The sequence below is a fragment of the Chenopodium album genome, chromosome 20 (genome assembly GCF_948465745.1).
Source record: "Chenopodium album chromosome 20, dcCheAlbu1.1, whole genome shotgun sequence".
Taxonomy (NCBI): Eukaryota; Viridiplantae; Streptophyta; class Magnoliopsida; order Caryophyllales; family Amaranthaceae; genus Chenopodium; species Chenopodium album.
The window spans coordinates 28722578-28744006 of NC_137853.1; the positions used below are offsets into that span (position 1 = coordinate 28722578).

Here is a 21429-nt window from a genome sequence, read left to right on the forward strand (position 1 = left end):
ACATGACTCCCAAAGCCGACGCAAACCCTCATCTCGGCTGATGAAGGTGTCATAGAAAGAACCGATGGTGGAATTACCCGAGCCGTGGCTACGGGTCCTCCCACCTGCAAGACCACGTCGGACTCGCTCCGACATATGGTGAACTGGTGCGTGAAACAGGGTGCGCTCATCCCAATCTAGCATGAGACCTAGCCTGGATGTAGATGAAACGTCCTCGCCCTCGCAAGTAGGCTCATCCTCTCGGCGCGAGTCTCTCGATCGAGAGCCAGAACCACGTCGTCTAGCCATGCTAAAGTATGTAAAAGTAATTAATTTTAAGGCTCTATAGTATCTAAGGTTCGCCTAAGCCGTATGATACTATGTTCAAAAAAAAAAAAGAAAAGAGAGTACGTAGTACTAAAATAGAGCAAAAATTCAACTAAGCATGATAAACATTTTTCAAGCGAACAAACGATTTCTTGCAAATATATGATGAATATTGTGACAAATTGTACAAGGAAAAGCAGTAAAAATGCGAAGAACGAGTCACATTGTTCTTCACGACCTTAAGAGGTCCAACAATGGTGAATTGTTCGTTTCTTCACCAAATTGAGTCAAACAAAACTCAAAATACCACCAAGGCAATATACAAGCATAATTAAACAAGTTCAAGGAATAAAATTCAACAAACAAAGCAAATTAAGCAAGAACATTTTCGGATTTTCCAAAAATCCGTGAACAAGAATGCGCAATTCATCAAAAACCGAGTAGAGTTTGAGCAAAACTTACATAGATCGGGAAAATATATGAGAAAAGCTTCGATTTGCAACAAGTTTGAGCGAATTTGGTCAAGAAATGAGCAAGAACGAGTGTTGTGAAATTTTCGTGAGAATAAACGAAGCAGAGCAGCAGCGAAATGAAGAAGAAGACGGGTATTTAAAAACCCCGATTCTGTCGCCAAACGACAGGATTGTCGCAAGGCGACAGAACCTATCGCGTCGCGACAGACGCGAATGCCGGCGACAGCTGTTTCTGGCTAGCGCTGGAGCGGCGACAAAATGATGGGCCCTACATTATGACTTTGTGGACCTATTGCAACAGTTTGGGTTCCTTGGTACGCCAGTTAGCTTGATTGTGATAGCATTAAGTGATCGACTTGATGAAAGATCGTCTCACTTAGCTTAAAAGCGCCTAAGTATTGGCTCATAACAAGGCACCATAATGGTTCGATAAAAGCACCAATGTAATGGTTCATAAAAAAGAAGTAGAAGCACCGAAGTATTGGAACAATAATAATGGTATAATAAAGATCGATAGAATGATCTTTGGCGATATCCCAATAGAGAGGAGTTGTCTAATGGCGAAATACTGCCGTGACGAGATAATGTCACAAATTCAGAAGGTGGCGAAATACTGCCGTGGCGAGGTAATGTCACAAATTTTGAAGATGGAAAAATATGGTCACCTTCAACGGTCCCTCAAGGTAAATAAGAGATTGTCTATAGCGGCGATGTACTGCCGTGGCGACACACGGCCACAACCCTGAAGATGACGACATACAGTTATTTTCGACGATGTTCCCGAAATACTGTGGAGGATTGTCACCAAGAGTATTGAAGATGATGACGTATTGTTACCTTCAATGATGGCGTTCACGAGATACTGTGGAGGTTGTCACAAACAACAAAAGCAACAACAAAATGGTTACTTTCAGAGACGTGTGCTTGACGGTGCAAGATACGCGTTTCATAACTCTTTTATCTGTTTTAACTAATGATTTAGTTTGCAGGTATCGGTGTTATAAGAATGATTTGGAATCGCAGAACGTTCTGAATCATTCTCCGTCCCTATCGCTACTTTGACTTTTGTTTTCGAAACATAAGTTTCTCCAAACTCAGTCAAAGTGGGGGCTTCTGTAGACACCCATTTGTGTCTCCCCAAAACCAAACCCAGTGATGAATGCCTTTCACGTCGAACTATAATCGAATGAGGTTAAAGTGTGGAAAAGTCAAGTGTTGCGGTTTAGTTTTATTTAAAATTCTCTTCTCTCTATTTTCGAAAATAACTCTATTTATTTAAAAATAGCCAAACCAGTTCAGTTTGGTCCATAATTAAGGTCCAATAATGATGTAGTTGGATGGGGCTCGAAGAGACCTTTCCAACGATATTATAAGCCCAATTCCGATGAATATTGAGGAAGTTATGGCCAAAATACTAAACTGAGCCCGGTTAATTATTTACATACGGCCCAATGATCTAGAGGAGGGCCCAATTTTAATTATTATTCCTAAAATTATTAGGATTAATTATAACTTTCTAGAAGTTTCTAGAAGGTTCCTGTTAATTCTAATATTATTAGATTTAATAATTATTTATTTTAAGGTGGATTTTTATTTGGAATAAAATATTATTATTATTGTTTTAATATCATTATTATTGTTATTATCTTTGGAAAACACGTTTTTATCTTCTGTACGGATTCCGTAGATCAAGTTGATTAAAGATCGGATTCCGCGTGGAAAAGCGCATCTAAGTCAAACTGTCGCCAAACGACAAGGTTGTCGCCTCGCGACAGACCCTGTCGCATCGCGACAGAGTGAATTCCTGGCGACAGCGTGTAGTTTTATTCCTTATCAAATTCCATACTTTTCCGGATTATTTCCTTATAAATAGGGTCTCAAACCTCCGTTTTTATTCATCAACTCTCATCAAGAATTACTTAATTCTTATTCTCTCTCTCTTTCTAAACCAACCTTTTTATCAAACAATATACCGCATTCACAAGACTTAGAATCACCTAGCCAAGTTCGAAGTTGCCTTCGCCCTAGACGTGCAAGGTTTGATATTTTATGAGGGTTTGGACCAAATCTAGTTTAAACTTTATTTAATTTGATTTCAATTTACTTCCTTTAATTATTTATTATTTTCATTGAAGTTTACTAACTTGTGTATTTTGTTATTAGAAAGAGGTACGAGGCTTCAAAGTAAGTAGATTAGCTTACTCTCTATTTCTTTCACAATGTAGAAAGCATGTTTATGATTGTATTTAATTCCTAGTATCATGTTAGGATGTTATTTATTGCTTTCTAGTATCATGTTTAGGGTGCCTTTTATTATTTCTAATAGCATGTTAGTACCATGTTAGGTTTAAAGCTTTGATCTTTATTGTTTAGTGACATGCTAGGATTTGTTATTAATCTTGTTAGTATCATGCCTAGGATCTTGCTATTATATTTAAGCTTTACTATTAACATGATTTTGATTATTATTATAATTATGATGATCGTTATTGTTATGATTATATTATGATTATTATGATGATTATTATTATGTTGCTTGATATTTATTTTTTTATTGTTATTGCTTGATCACGCCTTTTATGCTTGTTAAAGAGAATTTGTACTTGAAATCACGCTTAATAAGATAATTAATAATTTGGTTTAGGCTAATGTGATTTTAATTCAAGTGATCGCCAATAATAGTTTTATTTGTGCATTAATATTCAACCAACATAGATAAACAGGTTTAGGGTTAATATAATGTTTGCATGTTAGTCAGAAAGCGCACATGAATACGAGCAGAACAAAGTAGAGGCCTATTTTATAGGGCGGGTCCTTTCTTTTGTAGATTGGATTCGTACCCTCATCCCCGAACCCTATTTGGTTCAAGACCTTATGGAGTTGATGGTCCTTTTGGATTGTCTTTTGGGTTTACAAGTTCCTAAAACTTGTTGGCGACTCTTTTGCTCTCTTTTTCTTCCCTTTGGAACGCCACCATACTTAAGTGTATGATCACAGTGGGGTTCAAGTTTGGGATCATAATGCTTGAAATATTCCCTACAAATACATATCGATGTAAAAAAACCAAAGGATCAAAGGTTAGAAACGGACAATGAAACTTCATTTGTGATACGATCACTACTTGTGCTTAGTTGAAGCATAAGAGTGAAAATTTTAAAAAGTTCAAAATGTTCAGTATGAAGTTCAGTATCAACTTGACAAGATAATGATTACATTACAATATGATTGTAATTGTGAAAATTTAAGTCAAGACATGTACTTGGCAACACATTCAAAATATTACGATATGATAGTAATAATGAGAATTTAAGCTAAGACCTTGATAAACATCCAAGAGTTGTGAAATCGTTTTACAACAAACTTTGAAAGAAAACCTTATGAAATGTTCATGAAAAGGAGCCATCAATCTATATGAGATATGTTTTGATAATGGATGTAAATTACCTATCTTCCAACCATTGTTCAAGGGATATACTTTTAAGATAAGCTACAAAACTAAACAAAAACTACATAGGTCAAATCAGAATGTAGCAAAGGCTTCATATATGATATGGATAAGAAGAGTTCTTATTAAGTCTTTCTACAAAGCAAGGAACAAAAGATGTATTAAACCGTTTGATGCACATTCGATTCCTATATAGAGCGCGGGGTACTACTACACAAACCATACTTAGCAGAAAATGTTTGTTGCTCAAGTAGGTGCCCTTATGAAAAATTGTTCCAAAAGGTCAAGTGGGAGTAGTGTAAATCTCAAAAGAGTTCGAGAAAAGCAACAAACAAACATGGTTCAAAACCATGGTTGATTCGCCCTATGCTAAATGTGCCTCCTCAAAAGGCAAGTGGGAGTATAAGGATCTCGAAAAGTGCGAGAGCCTTGAAAGAGTTCAAGCAAAGTGATTTCGAAAATTTTGAAGAAATTCGAGAAGTATTCGAATAAAAGCAACAATATGAGCATGATTCACCTCATGTTACAAATGACAACGCGTGGTCTCATTATGTGTAATGGGATTAATAACCATGTGTCGAAGGTAGTACATTCCAAGTGCAGGTCCTCTATTGTCGTTTCTCATTGAAAACTAAACAAAGTTGTTGTATGAGTTTCAATTGTTGCATAAGAACCCACAATGATGACTAGCATACGTAAAACTTAGCCATAGAAATATGATTTTATATTGACTAAGAGTTCTAAAATATTCATTTTGGAACATGATGATTATGCAAGTAATAAAGATGATTTGACAAGTTATAACTCCAAGTGGTTTAAAAACCAGGAAATCTTAAATAGATTCTAAGTTTGTAAGCAAGTGTATGACACTTGAATAATTTGCCTAAATTGATTGAAACCTATTGTAAGCAAAGCAGACAAGAAAGAAAATTGTTTTCTAACTAAAGCAAAGACTTCTTAAAGGATTCAACTAATTCATAGTATGACTATGATTACGATGAAACCTTTACATTAGTCATGTTGCAAGGATCTATTAAAGATACTTTAGTGATTTCTACCTTATAAGATTTGGTAGATGGATTTCAAAACGCTTTCTTGAAATTGTTCATGAAATAAGATTTGTATATGATACAATCAAAAGTTTGGAGATCCAATAATCCTATTAATGCATAAAAGATCCATAATGGATTGAAGTTAGCATCAGGGAGTTAATGTTCTTAATTTTGTGAGTTAATCAAATCGTTTGATGTTCTCGTAAAATAAAGAAAAGGTCTTGTGTGTACAAGATGTTTAGTGGGAGCTATGAAGTCTTCTTGTGGTCTAGTACAGAGAGCAAGTATTGAAGGATCAAGTGATGGCTAATGCATTTTGTATGAAAAACCTTGAAGAAGAAGATGAGCACATTTGGGATTCAAGATCTATATAGATAGGTCTCGAAGGATGTTTGAGTTTGATTAAGAAACTTATATTTATAAGATTCTTATAAGGTTCAACATTATATTGAAAGAGTTTCAATCCTATGTAACATGGCACATTGCTTAATGATTCAATACTTTGAGAAAGGTTGATGAAATTAGTAAGGTTTTAGTGATGATCCTTATGCAGTTTGCAAAGGGTGTATCATGAATGTCATGGACTATACTCGTCTATTTGACTCACGTGTTTTTAAAGAACAAGTGATAATAGATTTCAATCAAAATCCAATATAACGTTGGAATACAAATTAGAAATTTCTAAGTTCCTTGTGAATGGGCGAAGGAAAACTCTTAATGTATGGAGATGAATATTATTATAAAATTTAGAAATTGCAAAATTCATATTTATGAGAATGTCTCATGAACTTTACTTACTAAACCCCTTCCATTTCCAAAGCATGAGAAACATGCTAATGAAACTGGATTTAGGCAAATGATGTAATTAGAAGTTGTGTTTGTTTTTGGAGAAAAACAAGTTACATGTGTAATACATTCATTTGCATAATTATGTTTATCAATTGAAACAAAGTTTCAATCTTATTTAATCGTGGTGTCAAGATTAAATAAAATGTCCAAAATAATTATGAATTGATGGGCTCATCAGGTTAATGACTTGTTGAATGAAACCCCATAGGTGAACTAAATTCATACATTATTTAAGTTCCTAGTCTGGAATCATTAAACTAGACATAAATGATTTCCAATAATGGACTAGCATGTTAAGATTGATTGGATAGCGCAATTTCAGGGGCTATAGGAGCGTAGTGATGCTCGGTCAATTGCATGGATATGCATGAATGATGCATGATCGAACTATAGACCTACTTTGAAGTTCAAGTATAGAGCTTCCGGATATATTAGTGGATTCCTTTGACATGAGTGGAACATTGATCTCATTCAATGGATGTTATGGCTGTGGTGCGCTCAAACGTCTATCCGTAACTAGAGATTATAAAGGGTGTTTCCCGGTTATTTCAGAAGTTGAGTGGAGTTTTGGTTTCCACAAGATTGGATAGAGTCTACCTATTTAATTAGGAATGTGTCTTTTTGGCCCCTTGAAGAGGGAGAATTCAGAAAATGCATGGCCGTGCTCAAATGGATTACATAGTAATCATTTGTTTTGTAATTCTAACTCAGTTTTTCAAGAAAAGATTTGTATATTAATATGATCACGATATGAGATGCAATCATATTATCAAATCGACACAAATTGACTTAAGGAATTTGAATATTGCGCACTTGTCTCAAACAAGTAGGAGATTGAAGAAGTTATGTCTTCGATAAGTGCAATCACTAGATATATCAAGGATCACTATTATGGAGATAATAAGTTCATTCTATAGGGTCGTCAATATCTGGTGCTAGATATGATAATTGATCTTTGGGTTAGTTAAATAGTCCAAAGCCCAATAGAATGGATCCTATGAGGTCACACAACAAGGGTATTGGGTTAAACAAGTAAGAGGCCCATTAATGGGCCTCATGAGATTATGATATACCATGTAGAGTGTTGGGCTAGAGTAGTGTGTTTAGGATAAGGGTTTTGGGCTTTTGACATGGGCTCTTATTTAGAGATGTGATCTATAAATAGGATCCATGCCTAGGGTTGCAAGTAAGCAGTGACAATCAACATACAGTAGATTGTGAAAGAAGCAACCAAGCCCCAAAACCCTAAACACTCTCCTTACCTCACGACCCTCCCTTCTCCCCTTCACGTCTGTACGTGCGGCGCCCCTCATTGTGGCTCGTGGTGTTCGTTGTGGTGGTTCGTGGTTAGCTCGTGTCTCTCTTCTCCGTTGAAGGTTGATTGAAGCGTTCAATCACGACTAACTAGCATTAGTGGAGGTTTAACTTGTGCCCGTGGACCAAGTAGAGGAATCACACTTGAGGTTCTTTATCTCCCATTGTTCTTGCTCGATCGCACGTGGAATCACGCTTCAAAGGTACAATTATGTGTTCTTCATGTGTTATGCAATGATCCTTGGTTTAGGTGCTTTATGAATATGATTCATGTTATTTCCGCTGCGTAGTACCTATAAACTCCTACAGAATAGATTCTTTATCACCATCAACTGAATTAGGCAATAAAACTAGCTCCAAAACAACAACTGAACTTAAACACTAAACTGAAAGTTAGCAATCAGAGCAGCCACTTCCACGACACAGCAATCCTCTTTGACCTAACAACTAGTTACACAATCATCGGAACTTGGGAAGTCAACTCAACTTAGGTAACTGACTGGACCATCTTAGCCTTCAGTTTCTGATCGACCAAAGATTTATCCTATAACAAATCCTCAACATGGTGTAATTTTGATAACACTTCTAAATTATTTGGATCACTTTTAGTAGCCTTAACCAAATCCTTTCTAGCAGAAATGAAGCTTGCCCAATTCTTGATACGGAGAAGCCTTCATATAAAAAGTCTCAATATGACAGGACTCAAACTCTAACACAAAAGAACAAACCGTATAAGAGCAGAATAATCATAAGCTTTTTAAGCACAAGTACAGACGACCTTAATTGAATAGAACTAAAAAGTTCTACAGAGAAGTTCAAAAGAGTAGGGCTTGAGTTAACTCATTAGCTTGACTTGGAAGGTGTTCGTGATTGAATTTGTTTATCATTTTTTTGGATGACAAAACTTGTTGAAGATTAGCGACGAGATTAGACAAAGCATTTCTTCTACTAAAATTAGAATCAAATAAATTTGGGGGTTCGATTGGATTGGACACCATGGAGGGTTTACTTTCACTTTCTATAGAGGAGGGGGGAATCAACTTGGAGGTTTTGTTGGATTGAAAGGCTTACTTTCTCTTTATACAGAGGAGAGAAAAGAAACAAAAAGAAATTTGGGGAACAATAATTAAGAATTTAAGAGGCGGAGGATGAAGAGGCAGGGAAATGTATTATGTAGACAGACTCACGATGAGTTCGCTTTACACAATACTTTACGAATGTTTGAGCCAAACATAGCTTAGCCTAGTCTAATTGTCCAAATAGGTAGCATAACACATTTGTTATCCTGCCTAGTTTACATATTGACTTACATAAACATGAGCGAACAATTTAACTCAATTGATTTATTAAACCAACCTACCAAGTATTACACTTTATTTATTTATTTATTTATTTATAAATGTCTATTACGTAATCAATTTCGATGATTAGATCTTTTGTTTAAGGCTAATATCAATCTTTCATTTATTCTTTTTTGTTACTCACAAGTAAAAAATTGGGATGATCACGTGATAGGAGAGAGAAAATCCAAGTTAAGCACGTGAGGAGCTGGCAAGTCCACCATCACTGTCTAAAAACTTGAAATGAAACAAGAACTTAAGCCTTAAACGATAAGAGAGATATTTTCAATTTTCACCCTCTTTTTTCTCTCTTTCTTTCTACTTAGCTTGTATAATTATCTATCCATTCTTTCTCAAACGCCTCCTTCCTTCCTTCCTTCCTTCATCCTTCAACCCCTTCTTCTCTTCTCTCTCCTCTTACTGTGAAAGGGCAAGGTTTAACAATGGCGGCTTTTACTGCCCTTTCAATTTGTCCTTGTTCCTTCTCTTATCGTCCTAATTACTTCAAAAACCGTTACATTTCCTGTTCTCTTGGTTCCACTCGTGCCAACTTAAGTACGTTTTCTTTAATTCATTATTATTATATTTTTATTGTTATTGTTTAATTTGGTTGAAAATTTAATTTGGGAATTTTGGTATTGGAATTAGTGTAAGTGGGTTTAATTTGGTTTCTTGTTTAGTGGTAGTTTGTGTTGCATTTGGAGGAACTTGTTTAGTAGCTTGTTAAGGATTTTGAATTTGTTTGTTTAATCCTTTACACACAAGACAAGCTAATAAGCTAGGTAATGACGGTAATGGTAACGCCTTTGATTTCCATTACACACGAGACTAGCTACCAAACAGGCCCGCAAAGTCAGTACCATTACCATTACCATTACCCTTACCGTCATTGTGTGTTGAATTTGCTCACTTGGTTGTCTTGTGTTTAGGTTGCTAATGACTTTGCGGGCCTGTTTGGTAATGATGGTAATGGTAATGGTAATGATGGTAATGGTAATGGTAATGATGGTAATGGTAATGGTAATGTCCTTAGATTATATTGTCTGTCTTCACGAATTTTCATTATCGCTCAATACCCACTTTAGAGTGGTGATGTAAATTTGTGAAGAAATCATAAGTTTTGGGATGAATTTGTAGTATTATCATAGACATTGGCATCTATTTTATATTGTCTAATGGGTTGTAAGTGAGGTGTAATTTTCTCTAGAGGAGATGGTAGAGCAAGGGAGGATGTAAGATAGACTTTGTTATAAGAGGTGATTAATAAAAGTTATTTCCTTGAACAAGTTTCTCTGGACCAAATTATTGATGCAAGATTTGTGCATGTTACTAAGTTAAATATGTTTTGAGGTTCAAATTCGAACTTGTAGACTTGAGATAATGAAATAGGGATGTCACTTATTTTTACTCAGGATTCATGAAAAGATTTATGTACTTACATCAGGAGTATTCCCTTGAGAATTTATTGCTTTTCCTTTTTGGGAGTAATTGGATTATATTATACTTGTAAGGAATTCCTACTTGTAATAGAAAGAAAGTTTACAGAAAAACTTTGAAAATTTTGCAGTCACTTTTTAAATGCAGGTTTTCATTTTAAGTGTCTGATTGATAGAGCTATGTACAAAAGAGCCGGAGTTTTCTTACTGCTCACAAAGAACCCATTTAACGCAGTTATAATATAAGAGGAATAGTTTTTGTCATTGTCATGTTGCCCTACTGTCTCTAGAAGCATAGTATATACGAAGTATATATTTGTGTTTTACTGTATTTATGTTAAATACTTGTTTGGAAATGACATCTACTAAGTTTTTACTGCACCTGTGAGGTTCTTGAAAAGTTTAGTCTAAACTTAAACCATTGGCCATGTGCCAATATCATTCCCGTTAAGTGTAATTCTTATATTTGTTGGTTAGGCACAGATGCGACAAAAGTACCGCGTAAAAGACATGTAAGGCTTGAAGGTGCTAGGAAAAGTATGGAAGATTCTGTAAAGCGAAAAATGGAGCAGTTCTTTGAAGGTCCCACTGGCCCGCCTCTACGTGTTCTACCAATTGGTGGTTTGGGTGAAATTGGGATGAACTGCATGCTTGTCGGCAATTATGATCGTTATATTCTAATTGATGCAGGAATTATGTTTCCAGAGTAAGTGTTTATGCACCACTTTTACAGTCCACCACCTTCTGCACTTGAATTGCTAATCTAGTCTCTTTGATCTAATTTTCTTAATGCAGCTTTGACGAGTTTGGTGTTCAAAAGATTATACCTGATACCACTTTTATAAAAAGATGGAGTCACAAAATTGAAGCTGTTATTATTACACATGGGCATGAAGATCACATTGGTGCGTTGCCTTGGGTAAAGTTTCTTTCTGTTACTTGAAGTTGGTTTTTAATAAACTTTGTTGTGAAAGTAATTAATTGGTTTCTTGGAAGCTAGGATCATCTAGTCTTGACCGAAAGAGTTGCAATTTGCAATTGCACTGCCTCCTGCTTATGTTAATGCTTTATTGTTTCATTTATTTGATTACTTGTGAAATACTAATTGCACAAGAATTTGCAAGTTTGAATCTTTCTAATTAACTCTTTGATTGTGATTTTAAGTTATGTATACTGGTAAGACTATGAAAAATATCATTTTAGAGTATTTTTGACACTATAATCTAATAAAAATGCCGTTTCCATTTCACAATTTTGCACCCAAAAGATTAACAATTTCGACTTACCTCAATGTCCCTAAAGAAGTAAAGAGGCTCTTCCCCATTCTCCCTTCCCATGGCAAGGTAATTGTGAGGATTTTTCGGATGTGAACAGCCATATTTCTGTTCACTATTAATATGAAGGCTCCAACCATTGCATATGAACAATTTTACACAGTTTAATTAGAGAGGGGGAAACGGGAGTTTGGTGTGGGGGTGGGGTAGGGTAGGCAGATGAAAGTAGTGCAAGGCTTCGTTTTCTTCTACTAAAAATGAAGGTATTCTGGTCTAAATTGGTTTGGTTTGGTTGATTCATCAGGAGGGGAGGGGGTGGGGGGATGAGAAAAGTACAATGCTTTGTTCTCTTTTCCGAAAATAAGGTGTTTCATTTTGAATTTATCTGGTTTGATTAAACTTTGACTATTTTTTGACACTAGAGTATAAGAAATAAAAGTATTATGCTGGATTATTATAGATACGACGCAATGCTATATATTCCAAACAAAACTGTTATAGCTTTTAGTCTTTTACTACCACAGAATTAAAATATTTGGTAACAAGAATAAATAGTACCTCTTAAAGCAATTTTAACATGAATGTGTAGTAGTTCCAAAAGCAATTTGCAGAGTATAGAGCCTAAGTAGAGAAATGCATATAATACATTGGGAAAGTTAATAATCTATTTGAAACATACCTAAAGAGAAAGAAGTATAATCATTGTAAACCAATGGTCAAATTATAGTCAAGTTTAGTTAAAAAAGGTCAACCTTCACAATTTCAGGACAATATTAATTTACTGACCAGATTTTTATTTTTATATATTTGGTTCACAGGTTATCCCTGCCTTAGATCCAAGCACACCAATATTTGCATCCTCTTTTACCATGGAGGTATCTGTTACAAACTTTTGCTTTTTCCAAGAAGCACCCTCTCCCCCCTTTCTCCTTATTTTAATATTTATTAGTCTGGAATTCCTTTCAAGTCTACATATCTAATTGTTTCAGAGTTACTATGTCTTTGATGAGTATTTTTCTGTGAAGAGAGCTTTACTTATAGATATTGTGATTTGTGTTTCTCTATTAAAAAATTTCAAATATTTCGAAAATTCACTGCCTTTTCTGTTCTTGAGCAGCTTATAAAGAAGCGTCTGAAAGAGTTTGGAATCTTTGTCCCATCTAGATTAAAGATGTTTAAAACTAGGAGAAGGTTCACTGCGGGGCCATTTGAAATAGAACCCATCAGGGTTACCCATTCAATACCTGATTGCTGTGGATTAGTTATGCGCTGTAGTGATGGTACAATTTTCCACACTGGTGATTGGAAGGTATTATATTCTACTGATGTCTACTATATTAAGTTCTTCAAAAGGGTACTGATGTGTACACTAAGCATTATCTGAACTGTTTACTGTGTAGATTGATGAGAAACCTGTAGATGGCAAAGTTTTTGATCGCCTGGCATTGGAGGAGCTTGCAAAGGAAGGAGTTACATTAGTAAGTTTGCTTAAGTTACTCTGCTAATCTGCTTACTGTGTGGATTGATGAGAAACTTGTGGATGACCATCTAATTTATTGCTTGTTGGTTACTCTACTTGTATGCTTAAGTTGGCTGGATAATATTTGATTTTAGAGAGTGAGACGCCACATCTAGTGCAGCGTCTTGAGTAAATATGAATTCAAATAATATGTTTCTTTGATACTGTGGTAGTCACTCTGTTCGTCAGTCTGTAGAAGTTTAGCATGATGGCAGTTGCTTCAAATGTGTTGGACAGGGGATCTTGACAGTTTTTCATATTTGTGTGGTTTATGTGTGATGAGTAATGGCTGCTTCTCTTTATTATTTTATTTTTATTTCCATAGATAGAATTAATGGTAATGTTGTTGCGTTAATAGTCAGTATTTTATTCAAACTGGAATTATCAACCAACCACTTTTTAATTGTAGATGATGAGTGATTCAACAAACATCATGTCACCTGGGAGGACTATTAGTGAAAGTGTCGTGGCAGATTCACTGCTAAGGCATATCTCATCAGCCAAAGGAAGAGTGATTACTACTCAGTTCGCATCTAATATACATCGCCTCGGAAGTGTAAAAGCAGCAGCAGATGCCACAGGTCGAAAGTTGGTATGCATCTTTTAAAGTTCTTATGATACACTTGGTACTTTGGTAGTGTTTTACTGTAATATGTAGCCTAAACAAATTTCAAGGCATACATGTAATGGGCTTTTAACATTGTGTTTTGTCCTAATAGGTCTTTGTCGGTATGTCCTTAAGAACATATTTGGATGCTGCTTGGAAGGATGGGAAGGCACCTATTGATCCATCTACTCTGGTAAACTTATTGGAGATTTTTATTTTATTTTTGTGATATTTTATTTTTGGACTATTTTTTAATAATGCTGTTTACTAGGTATTATAATAATTGAGTAGTTCAGTGCTTTTCAAAGCTCATACCAACCAAATCTAAGACCACACAGACACACAGAAAATGAATGGTATTATGCTGCTGATCTATGCATAATTTATAGTGGATCAATCATTCCATTGAATTCAGAATTCATTGGCAGAACTAGAGGTGGATGGGGGATAGCCATGTCCACCCTTATTTATTACAATATCTATTAGTTGTTGAGACAGATTGCAGTTGGAAATCTTGGCAAAGTTGGTTCATTTTGGGAATTTAAGTCTTGAACTCATTTGATGAGATGTGCTTGATGCTTGTAATGGACATTTTAAGCTCTCTTTCTTTTTTCTGCCTTTAACACGGACCATAAAGTTCTCCATTGTGCATCTTCAAGTTCTTATTCTTTGTATATAAATTTTTTAAAGATATTACCTTATTTCTGTATTATGAGCTTTCTATTTTTTAAAAAAAATGGTTTCCACTTTTAGATATTTTGTATGATACATGAAATATGTAAATATGCCCCCTTGTATACCTTTTTGGTTGCGTCAGTGGTAGGTCTGGAATTTTTCCTCAGTGGTATCTATTATATCTGGTAGATAACTTTTGCCAGACTCACCTTCTATCACTATTCTTCAAAGAGATAATGTCTACATGCTGTTTATGCCTTGTGCTCTGATTCTTCTCAGGTTAAGGTGGAGGATATTGATGCCTATGCCCCAAAAGATTTGTTGATTGTTACAACTGGCTCTCAAGTGAGTAATAAAATGATTTCTAGCTTCTGTCATTGTTGAATGTTGTCACTTTGGCTCCATTGTAGTTCATCGTTCTTTCTTTTGGCTTCTTTTTGGGTTATGACAAAGTATATTGCTGTGTCAGGCAGAGCCACGTGCTGCTCTAAATCTCGCATCGTTTGGGAGCAGTCATTCCCTAAAGTTGAGTAAAGAAGATGTTATATTATACTCTGCGAAGGTAAATATTGGAAAACATTTGGTGGGGGTGACATTATACTTCAGGACAATCTTGTAATGGCTTTTCTATTTTAATCAGTATTCATCTTCATTATTGTTTAATTCGAGGTTTTTTTTTATTATTTTTTTCGAGGTTTTCTTATTTATTTATTTATTTATTTATTTTTTTAACCCTTTCTATACTCTATTTAAGATTTGTTTCTACCCTTTCCTTTTTCTTCTGTTCCAAACTAGTTTTAATACTATTAAGGATAGGTCCTAGTGTCCTATTATTATTTTGATACATCTTTCTTTCCAGTGCCAAAAGGTTAGGATTCCACTCTCTCACGTTCAACAAAAATCATCCCACTTTCATCTATCAAAATTACTTCTACTTTATAATAAAATAATACACCATTATCTTCTTTTGCATCTGCTTTTCCATTAATTTGACATTTGATTATTAAACTACAACTTATTACCCAAAACCATGTGCATTAGTGTCAAAACTAACCTGAGATGGGGTAATCATTTTATTTGAAATAATTGAGGTATTACTAGTATGTGTTTGTGTGCTTATTCTATTCCTATGACTTACAGGTCATACCAGGAAATGAAAGTAGGGTGATGAAAATGTTCAATCGTATATCAGAACTTGGATCAACATTAGTCATGGGTAAAAATGAAATGCTGCACACTTCTGGTCACGCATATCGTGAGGAATTGGTAAAATTTTATTTTATTTTATTATATTTTTTTTTTTAGGAATTGGTAATTTTTTTTTTTTTTTTTTTTTTTTTTTTGGAATCTTCCATCATAATTTTTACATATCTACAAAGAACTTGAGATATTAATAATTAGCAAATGGGAAACATGAAGGGCATAATTATTGATGTAGTTTCTTCTATTTCATATATAGAAAATTTTCATAGTCTATGCATGAAAAGATTGCTTTTAAGGATAATTGAATTTGACATTTTAGTCAAGGGTAAAACATGAACTATTGAAACTTCCAATTTCCAGGGTACTGTTGTAAGGATAATTGAATTTGACATTTTAAAGATTGCTTTTAAGTGGCCTGTTAATTGGCTGTGAAATCATAATAACATTACTGCAATGCATTGTGTTATCTAATTAAAAATAAAAATAATAATTTTGCATTTAGATACTAGTTTCCTATGTATGTCATATTATGTCTTAAAAAGTTAAATGTTGCTTTTTAAGGCGGAAGCACTCAAGATTGTCAAGCCACAGCATTTTCTTCCTATTCATGGTGAGCTATTGTTCCTTAAAGAGCATGAACTGCTTGGAAAATCAACTGGTGTTAATCACACTACTGTAAGTTTATATCTCACTTTGACATAATTATTACTATAATACTAAGCTTTAATAGTTTGAGTCAGACTGTCAATTCATCAATTGTCTAGATCATAGATTATATACTCTATATACCTTTTCAGGTGATAAAGAATGGAGAGATGCTTGGAGTGTCCCACCTACGGAATCGAAGAGTGTTATCAAATGGGTTTGTTTCTCTGGGCAGAGAAAATTTACAGGTAATAGATTTTGTGGCCTGAGGTCCATTTTGAGGATTAATATGTTGTATTCCCTCACCAAGGACACCAACCATCTACCTCACGTATTGACTCGTGAAGTGTCAAATTTTAAGATTAAGGTTGGATATCTTGTGTCAGCTGTCATATGTTGGTGAGGGAGTTTGTTGATTTGGTTCTCCTGGGAACCAACTTGCCTTTGTGCTACTTTTTGTTGTTGTAACTTATGGGTGTTTTGTAATCACAGTTGATGTATAATGATGGTGACAAAGCTTTTGGCACATCTGCTGAACTTTGTATTGATGAAAGAATGAAAATAGCTACAGATGGTATATTAGTGATCAGGTAGGATGGGGATTTGATAAATTGATTACTGTATTGTGATTCTATAAGTTAATGCATTAACACTGCCTAACTATATTATTTATCTTGTGGTGAAGCATGGAAATTTTACGCCCTCAGGCTGGAGAGGGTTTTACAGAGAAGTCCTTGAAAGGGAAAATAAGAATAACCACACGATGCTTATGGCTAGATAAAGGAAAGCTTTTAGATGCACTGTACAAAGCTGCACATGTTGCGCTGTCTAGCTGTCCTGTAAATTGTCCTCTTTCACATATAGAGCGGACAGTTTCTGAGGTATTAAGAAAAGTGGTGAGAAAGTACAGTGGGAAAAGGCCTGAAGTAATTGCGGTCGCCACTGAAAATCCAGTAGCAGTTCTTTCTGAAGAAGTCAATGGACGGCTATCTGGAAAGTCACATCCTGGCTTGAATCTATCGGGGTTACGCAAGGCATTTGATGGACAGCAACAAAAGAAAAATTCTGGAAGAGTACAAGATGAGGGAGACGATGGTTATGTTTCTGTAGCTAGCAGTAGCTCCTCACAGCTGGAGTCTGAAGGTTGTCCTCTTCCCTCTTGTATCGCTTATGTGTACGCCTGAAGTCCTATATTATTATCTTGATGTTGTATATAACAGGAACTTATCAAGCTGGTTTTCTGCATCAAAATAGCTCTTTTTCTTGGGCTTTTCCTCGTCCCTTTCAAAGTTTATATGACATGCTTCTGCATTATAATAATAAAAAACTCACTTTTGCTAGTGTAGCAAATTTTACACCTTCATTTTGAACTTGTCTATGCCTGTATGTTGAGTCAATACTTGCATGAATTGGACTGAAAAATATACTCATTCGTGATCAAAAGTATCTTGTTACTAATATAATGGTCAAAGTTGGCTGGTTAATGTTGTCTTTTAATTTGAAGCAGAGGGATGTTATGCAAGTAATAAGCTGTTTGCACCATTCAACCTTCAAAATTTCAGAACTGAGATGACATGGATTAAGGCCTTTAGTCAAATTCTCTAATAATTTCCTTGTTCTTAATTTTGTTGGATGCAGATGATAGTGAATTTGATAGACTCCTTAGAAAGGTTGATGCTGTTGCTTCTACTTCTGATATAGAAGCAGACTCTACTGCAGAATCTGAGGATTCAGATGGTTTGCTAGAAAAAAGCGGTGAAGCTTCTAGTTTGCTGGAGAAATCTACAGACAGAAGTGGAGGTGTGGAAGTTAGTGAAGGGGAATCTGATGAGACATCAACTCGTTCGTCAAAGCGCTCAAAGTCAACAACACGTAATAAATGGAAGCCTGAAGAGGTTAAAAAGTTGATAATGTTGCGTGGAGAGTTACATGACAGGTTCCAGGTTGTAAAAGGACGTATGGCACTTTGGGAAGAGATATCTTCAAGCCTTTTAGCTGATGGCTACAATAGAACACCTGGACAATGCAAATCCTTGTGGACTTCTCTGGTCCAAAAATACGAGGTTTGTTCTTGGATCTCCTTTCAGTATAGTTACACCCTCTTATCTTTTCACTTGGGCACACACATTAAAGAAAAGTATGTCTTGGGTAAAACTGTTACACTAATGTATTGTGAGACACTAAAAGTTATCCCAGATAATTTAAAAATTGACCCTTATGACCTAGTCTCGCCATGAGTTTATTGTGAGATATTATTGAAAACTTTGCCATTCAGATGATTAGGTATAGTCAAATTGGCTACTTTAAGTACTTTACAAGGTTTTCTTTTAAAAACTACTTTATAATTATTTTGAGCGCTTATAAACATAAACCATAGTTCGTATGGAAAGATGGAACTTATTGGGATCAATCATCAATGTATAAAATAATTCACGGCACACAAAAGTGATAGGGGTCCTGTTGTGTTTAAGGTGTGCCTTGGTACTGATCATTGAGCAAATATTTTAAAAAATTGTTGTAAAAATGAAACCTATGGGCCTCTGGTGTGCCTTGCTTAGGGTAAAATATTAAGTTGCTTAATTAAGAGCACCTAAAGCACGCCTTTTTTATTCACTGCTTGGGATAAGCATTCTCTTAAAAGTCTTCTGTTGTGTGTTATGGGGTATAACTTTACTTATTACTTCGGCCTTGTCTTCCCAACTTATCTATACTTTTTATAAGCCCAGATAAGTTAAATTTGGAAAATTAGTAATTTTATTTAGGAAAAAAGAAGTCCAGATATATATAGAAAATATAGTAGCTACCCAAATACTCCTTTTCCCCAAATAGAATTGTCCTTTTTTTTTTTTTTTTTTTTTTTTTTTTGAATTGGGTCCTCTAAATAAAATAATATAAGCCTATCTCTTATGCCTTTTTTAATCCTTCTCTTTCAATCCCATTTCTCTCCCATTTATAAGAAAAAGAAGAAAACAAATTCATTTCTGTGTAAATCTATAAAATCTTCACTGAACAATTGCCCTCCGCAAGGCCACAAGACATTTTCATAATCTATAAGCCCAAATAAAATGGGGACTTATTTTAGGGACTAAGGGAGTACATTTTTTTATAAGTTGAGGATACTAATTTTTTAATTTAAGTTCAGAAAAAATATGATACTGATATGAGAAATAAAGCTTTGGAATTTGGATATATAAGCTAAGATAAGTGGAATATAGGCACAGAGAACACAACCTTATAAGCAGACATCTTGAAACAAGGATGGCCTCTATTGCCTCTACTTTTCCTATGAAATGGCCAGCTCAGCAAGGCACAGCTCGTGAACCTCATGCAGTGCCAGTCAGAGACAGAGTTTGGCACAATCGCCTGGTGTGGCACAATCATCATGTCTACTTTAGAATTTTGGATCTTTGTAGACTTTTTTTTTTTTCCTTTTTGGGTTGGGTAGGAGGGGGGGAGGCTTTCCTTCCTGTATGTGTGTTAATGTAAACTAGAGTTTAAGGACCCTTTCTCTTCTGAAACATCTCCCTGAGTTCTTGGCCATGGGTTAGGCTCAACTTAAAGCTGTAGACAAATTATATACGAGTATATATATGCTACTTCTTCAGCATTAGGAGGTCATCAGTTTGATTGGTCACTGATTTTTCTGTTGCAGGAAAGCAAAAATGACGAAAAGAGCCAGAAAAGTTGGCCTTACTATCATAAGATGGACAAAATTCTATCCAATTTGGAAGAAGTGGTGAACTCGTGAACTTTAATAATAAGATTGCTTTTTGATGCACCTCCAATTACTAGTTACGGTATACAAAGATTCGACCATTGTCATCATGGCTTCTGAGTTCTGAGGTGCACATATACTGCACAATGCAAACATGATGGCTGATGCAGAGGGATGGAGCAGCTAAATTCTTATCTGTTTATTAGTGCCTTAAAATTTGTACAGGAATTTAGAACAAGGTGAAATCGATCCATTTTTGACAGGATTGCTTAGCTTCTTTTGGCTGGGTCATTTTCAGTGTTCCTGGTTTCTTGGTTTGTTTCAATTTGGAGCATTGCTATGTTGATAGGTGAGGGGAGTGATTCCACCCCTCCATCTCTGCAAAGAGTGATGATTTTTGGGATAAAGCAATATAAGTATGAACTATGAACTTTTCTATGTTATAATACATAGCCAAAGCAATCGAGGTTTTGGAATGCACTCAACATGCCATGCGCGCCTTGGTGATGTTGTTGCTCCTGGGTTTGATGTAAAGTTTACATAGTTATTAACATTAGAATTAGACTTAAATTAGAAAAATCATACTGCATACAAAGTATTAAAGCTAATCAGGCTGAACTATTGTAGTGCACAAAATGATAGAAATTATCTCCATCATGAACTTAAGATTGGAGATGAAAAATCTAGACTTCACTCTATCACAAATGTAATGATGCATACATTGAGGCACAACATGAAATCTTTATTCTTTTATAGGCTTTGTTACTCAAAACAGCATGTTGATTTTCTTAATTTAAAAAATCTTGGTATTATCCGTGCATGTGCACTATGCACGAGAACTAATCTAGTGAAGATGATATGAGCCAATGAATGTCACTAAATTTCGTTAATGACCCTTTGCGTGCATTCATGCGAATGATGCGATTAGATTGTGGCTTATTTTAAAGATAGGTTTAGGTTTCGTGTCACATGGTTATTTTCAATATTATATGTACGGTGAATCGGTGTTCTCTACTTATCATTAATTTAACATTTTTACATCATAAAAAAATTATGCAAAATGTCTTTAATTATTGTGATCAAAATTATGAAAAAATATTTATTTTACTCATGTGTCATGTATTTATTAAAATGAAATATGGATTATCATGAAAACCAATTAGTCAAAATAGGTATTTTATAAATCATGCATTTGACTGTATTTTTATTAGCCCTGATCAAACCAAGCCCGATAAAAATCCCGGATTTGGGCTACTTTGACTCGAAAATCCCGCTATTTTGGCCTAAAGCAGCGGGTTTAGAATCGACTTTCAAGCTTTTTTGGAGGCAAAGTCTAGTCCTGCCCATGATCACCTTTAATCTGTATAAATGTTAGCCAGCATCGAATGTTTTATTTTGTTAACCGAATATTTTAAACCATGTACTCCTATCATGTTTTTTTTTTTTTTGTTCGAGTTGTTGTAGAAAAAACAAACCCTAAACTTCACCAAAGTTGCAGAAGTACTGAACTTTGCTAAGTAGCCAAGCCAAGTTATAGAAAAAAAAATTAAAATTCTGACATAAATGCAGAGTACTA

At 35.0% G+C, this 21429-nt stretch overlaps 1 protein-coding gene across 1 annotated transcript; it reads left to right on the forward strand.

The window, feature by feature from the left end:
* Positions 1-9088: 9088 nt before the first annotated feature.
* On the forward strand, positions 9089-20299 carry LOC145598545 (ribonuclease J-like). Its single transcript, XM_081654919.1, has 17 exons — positions 9089-9334; positions 10693-10921; positions 11011-11134; positions 12308-12364; positions 12607-12798; positions 12890-12967; positions 13418-13600; positions 13728-13808; positions 14570-14635; positions 14760-14852; positions 15431-15556; positions 16055-16168; positions 16291-16386; positions 16631-16728; positions 16824-17281; positions 17777-18201; positions 19791-20299. Exons 1-17 carry the CDS (start codon positions 9223-9225, stop codon positions 19884-19886), a joined length of 2628 nt encoding a protein of 875 aa, XP_081511045.1. The 5' UTR covers positions 9089-9222; the 3' UTR covers positions 19887-20299.
* Positions 20300-21429: the final 1130 nt, after the last annotated feature.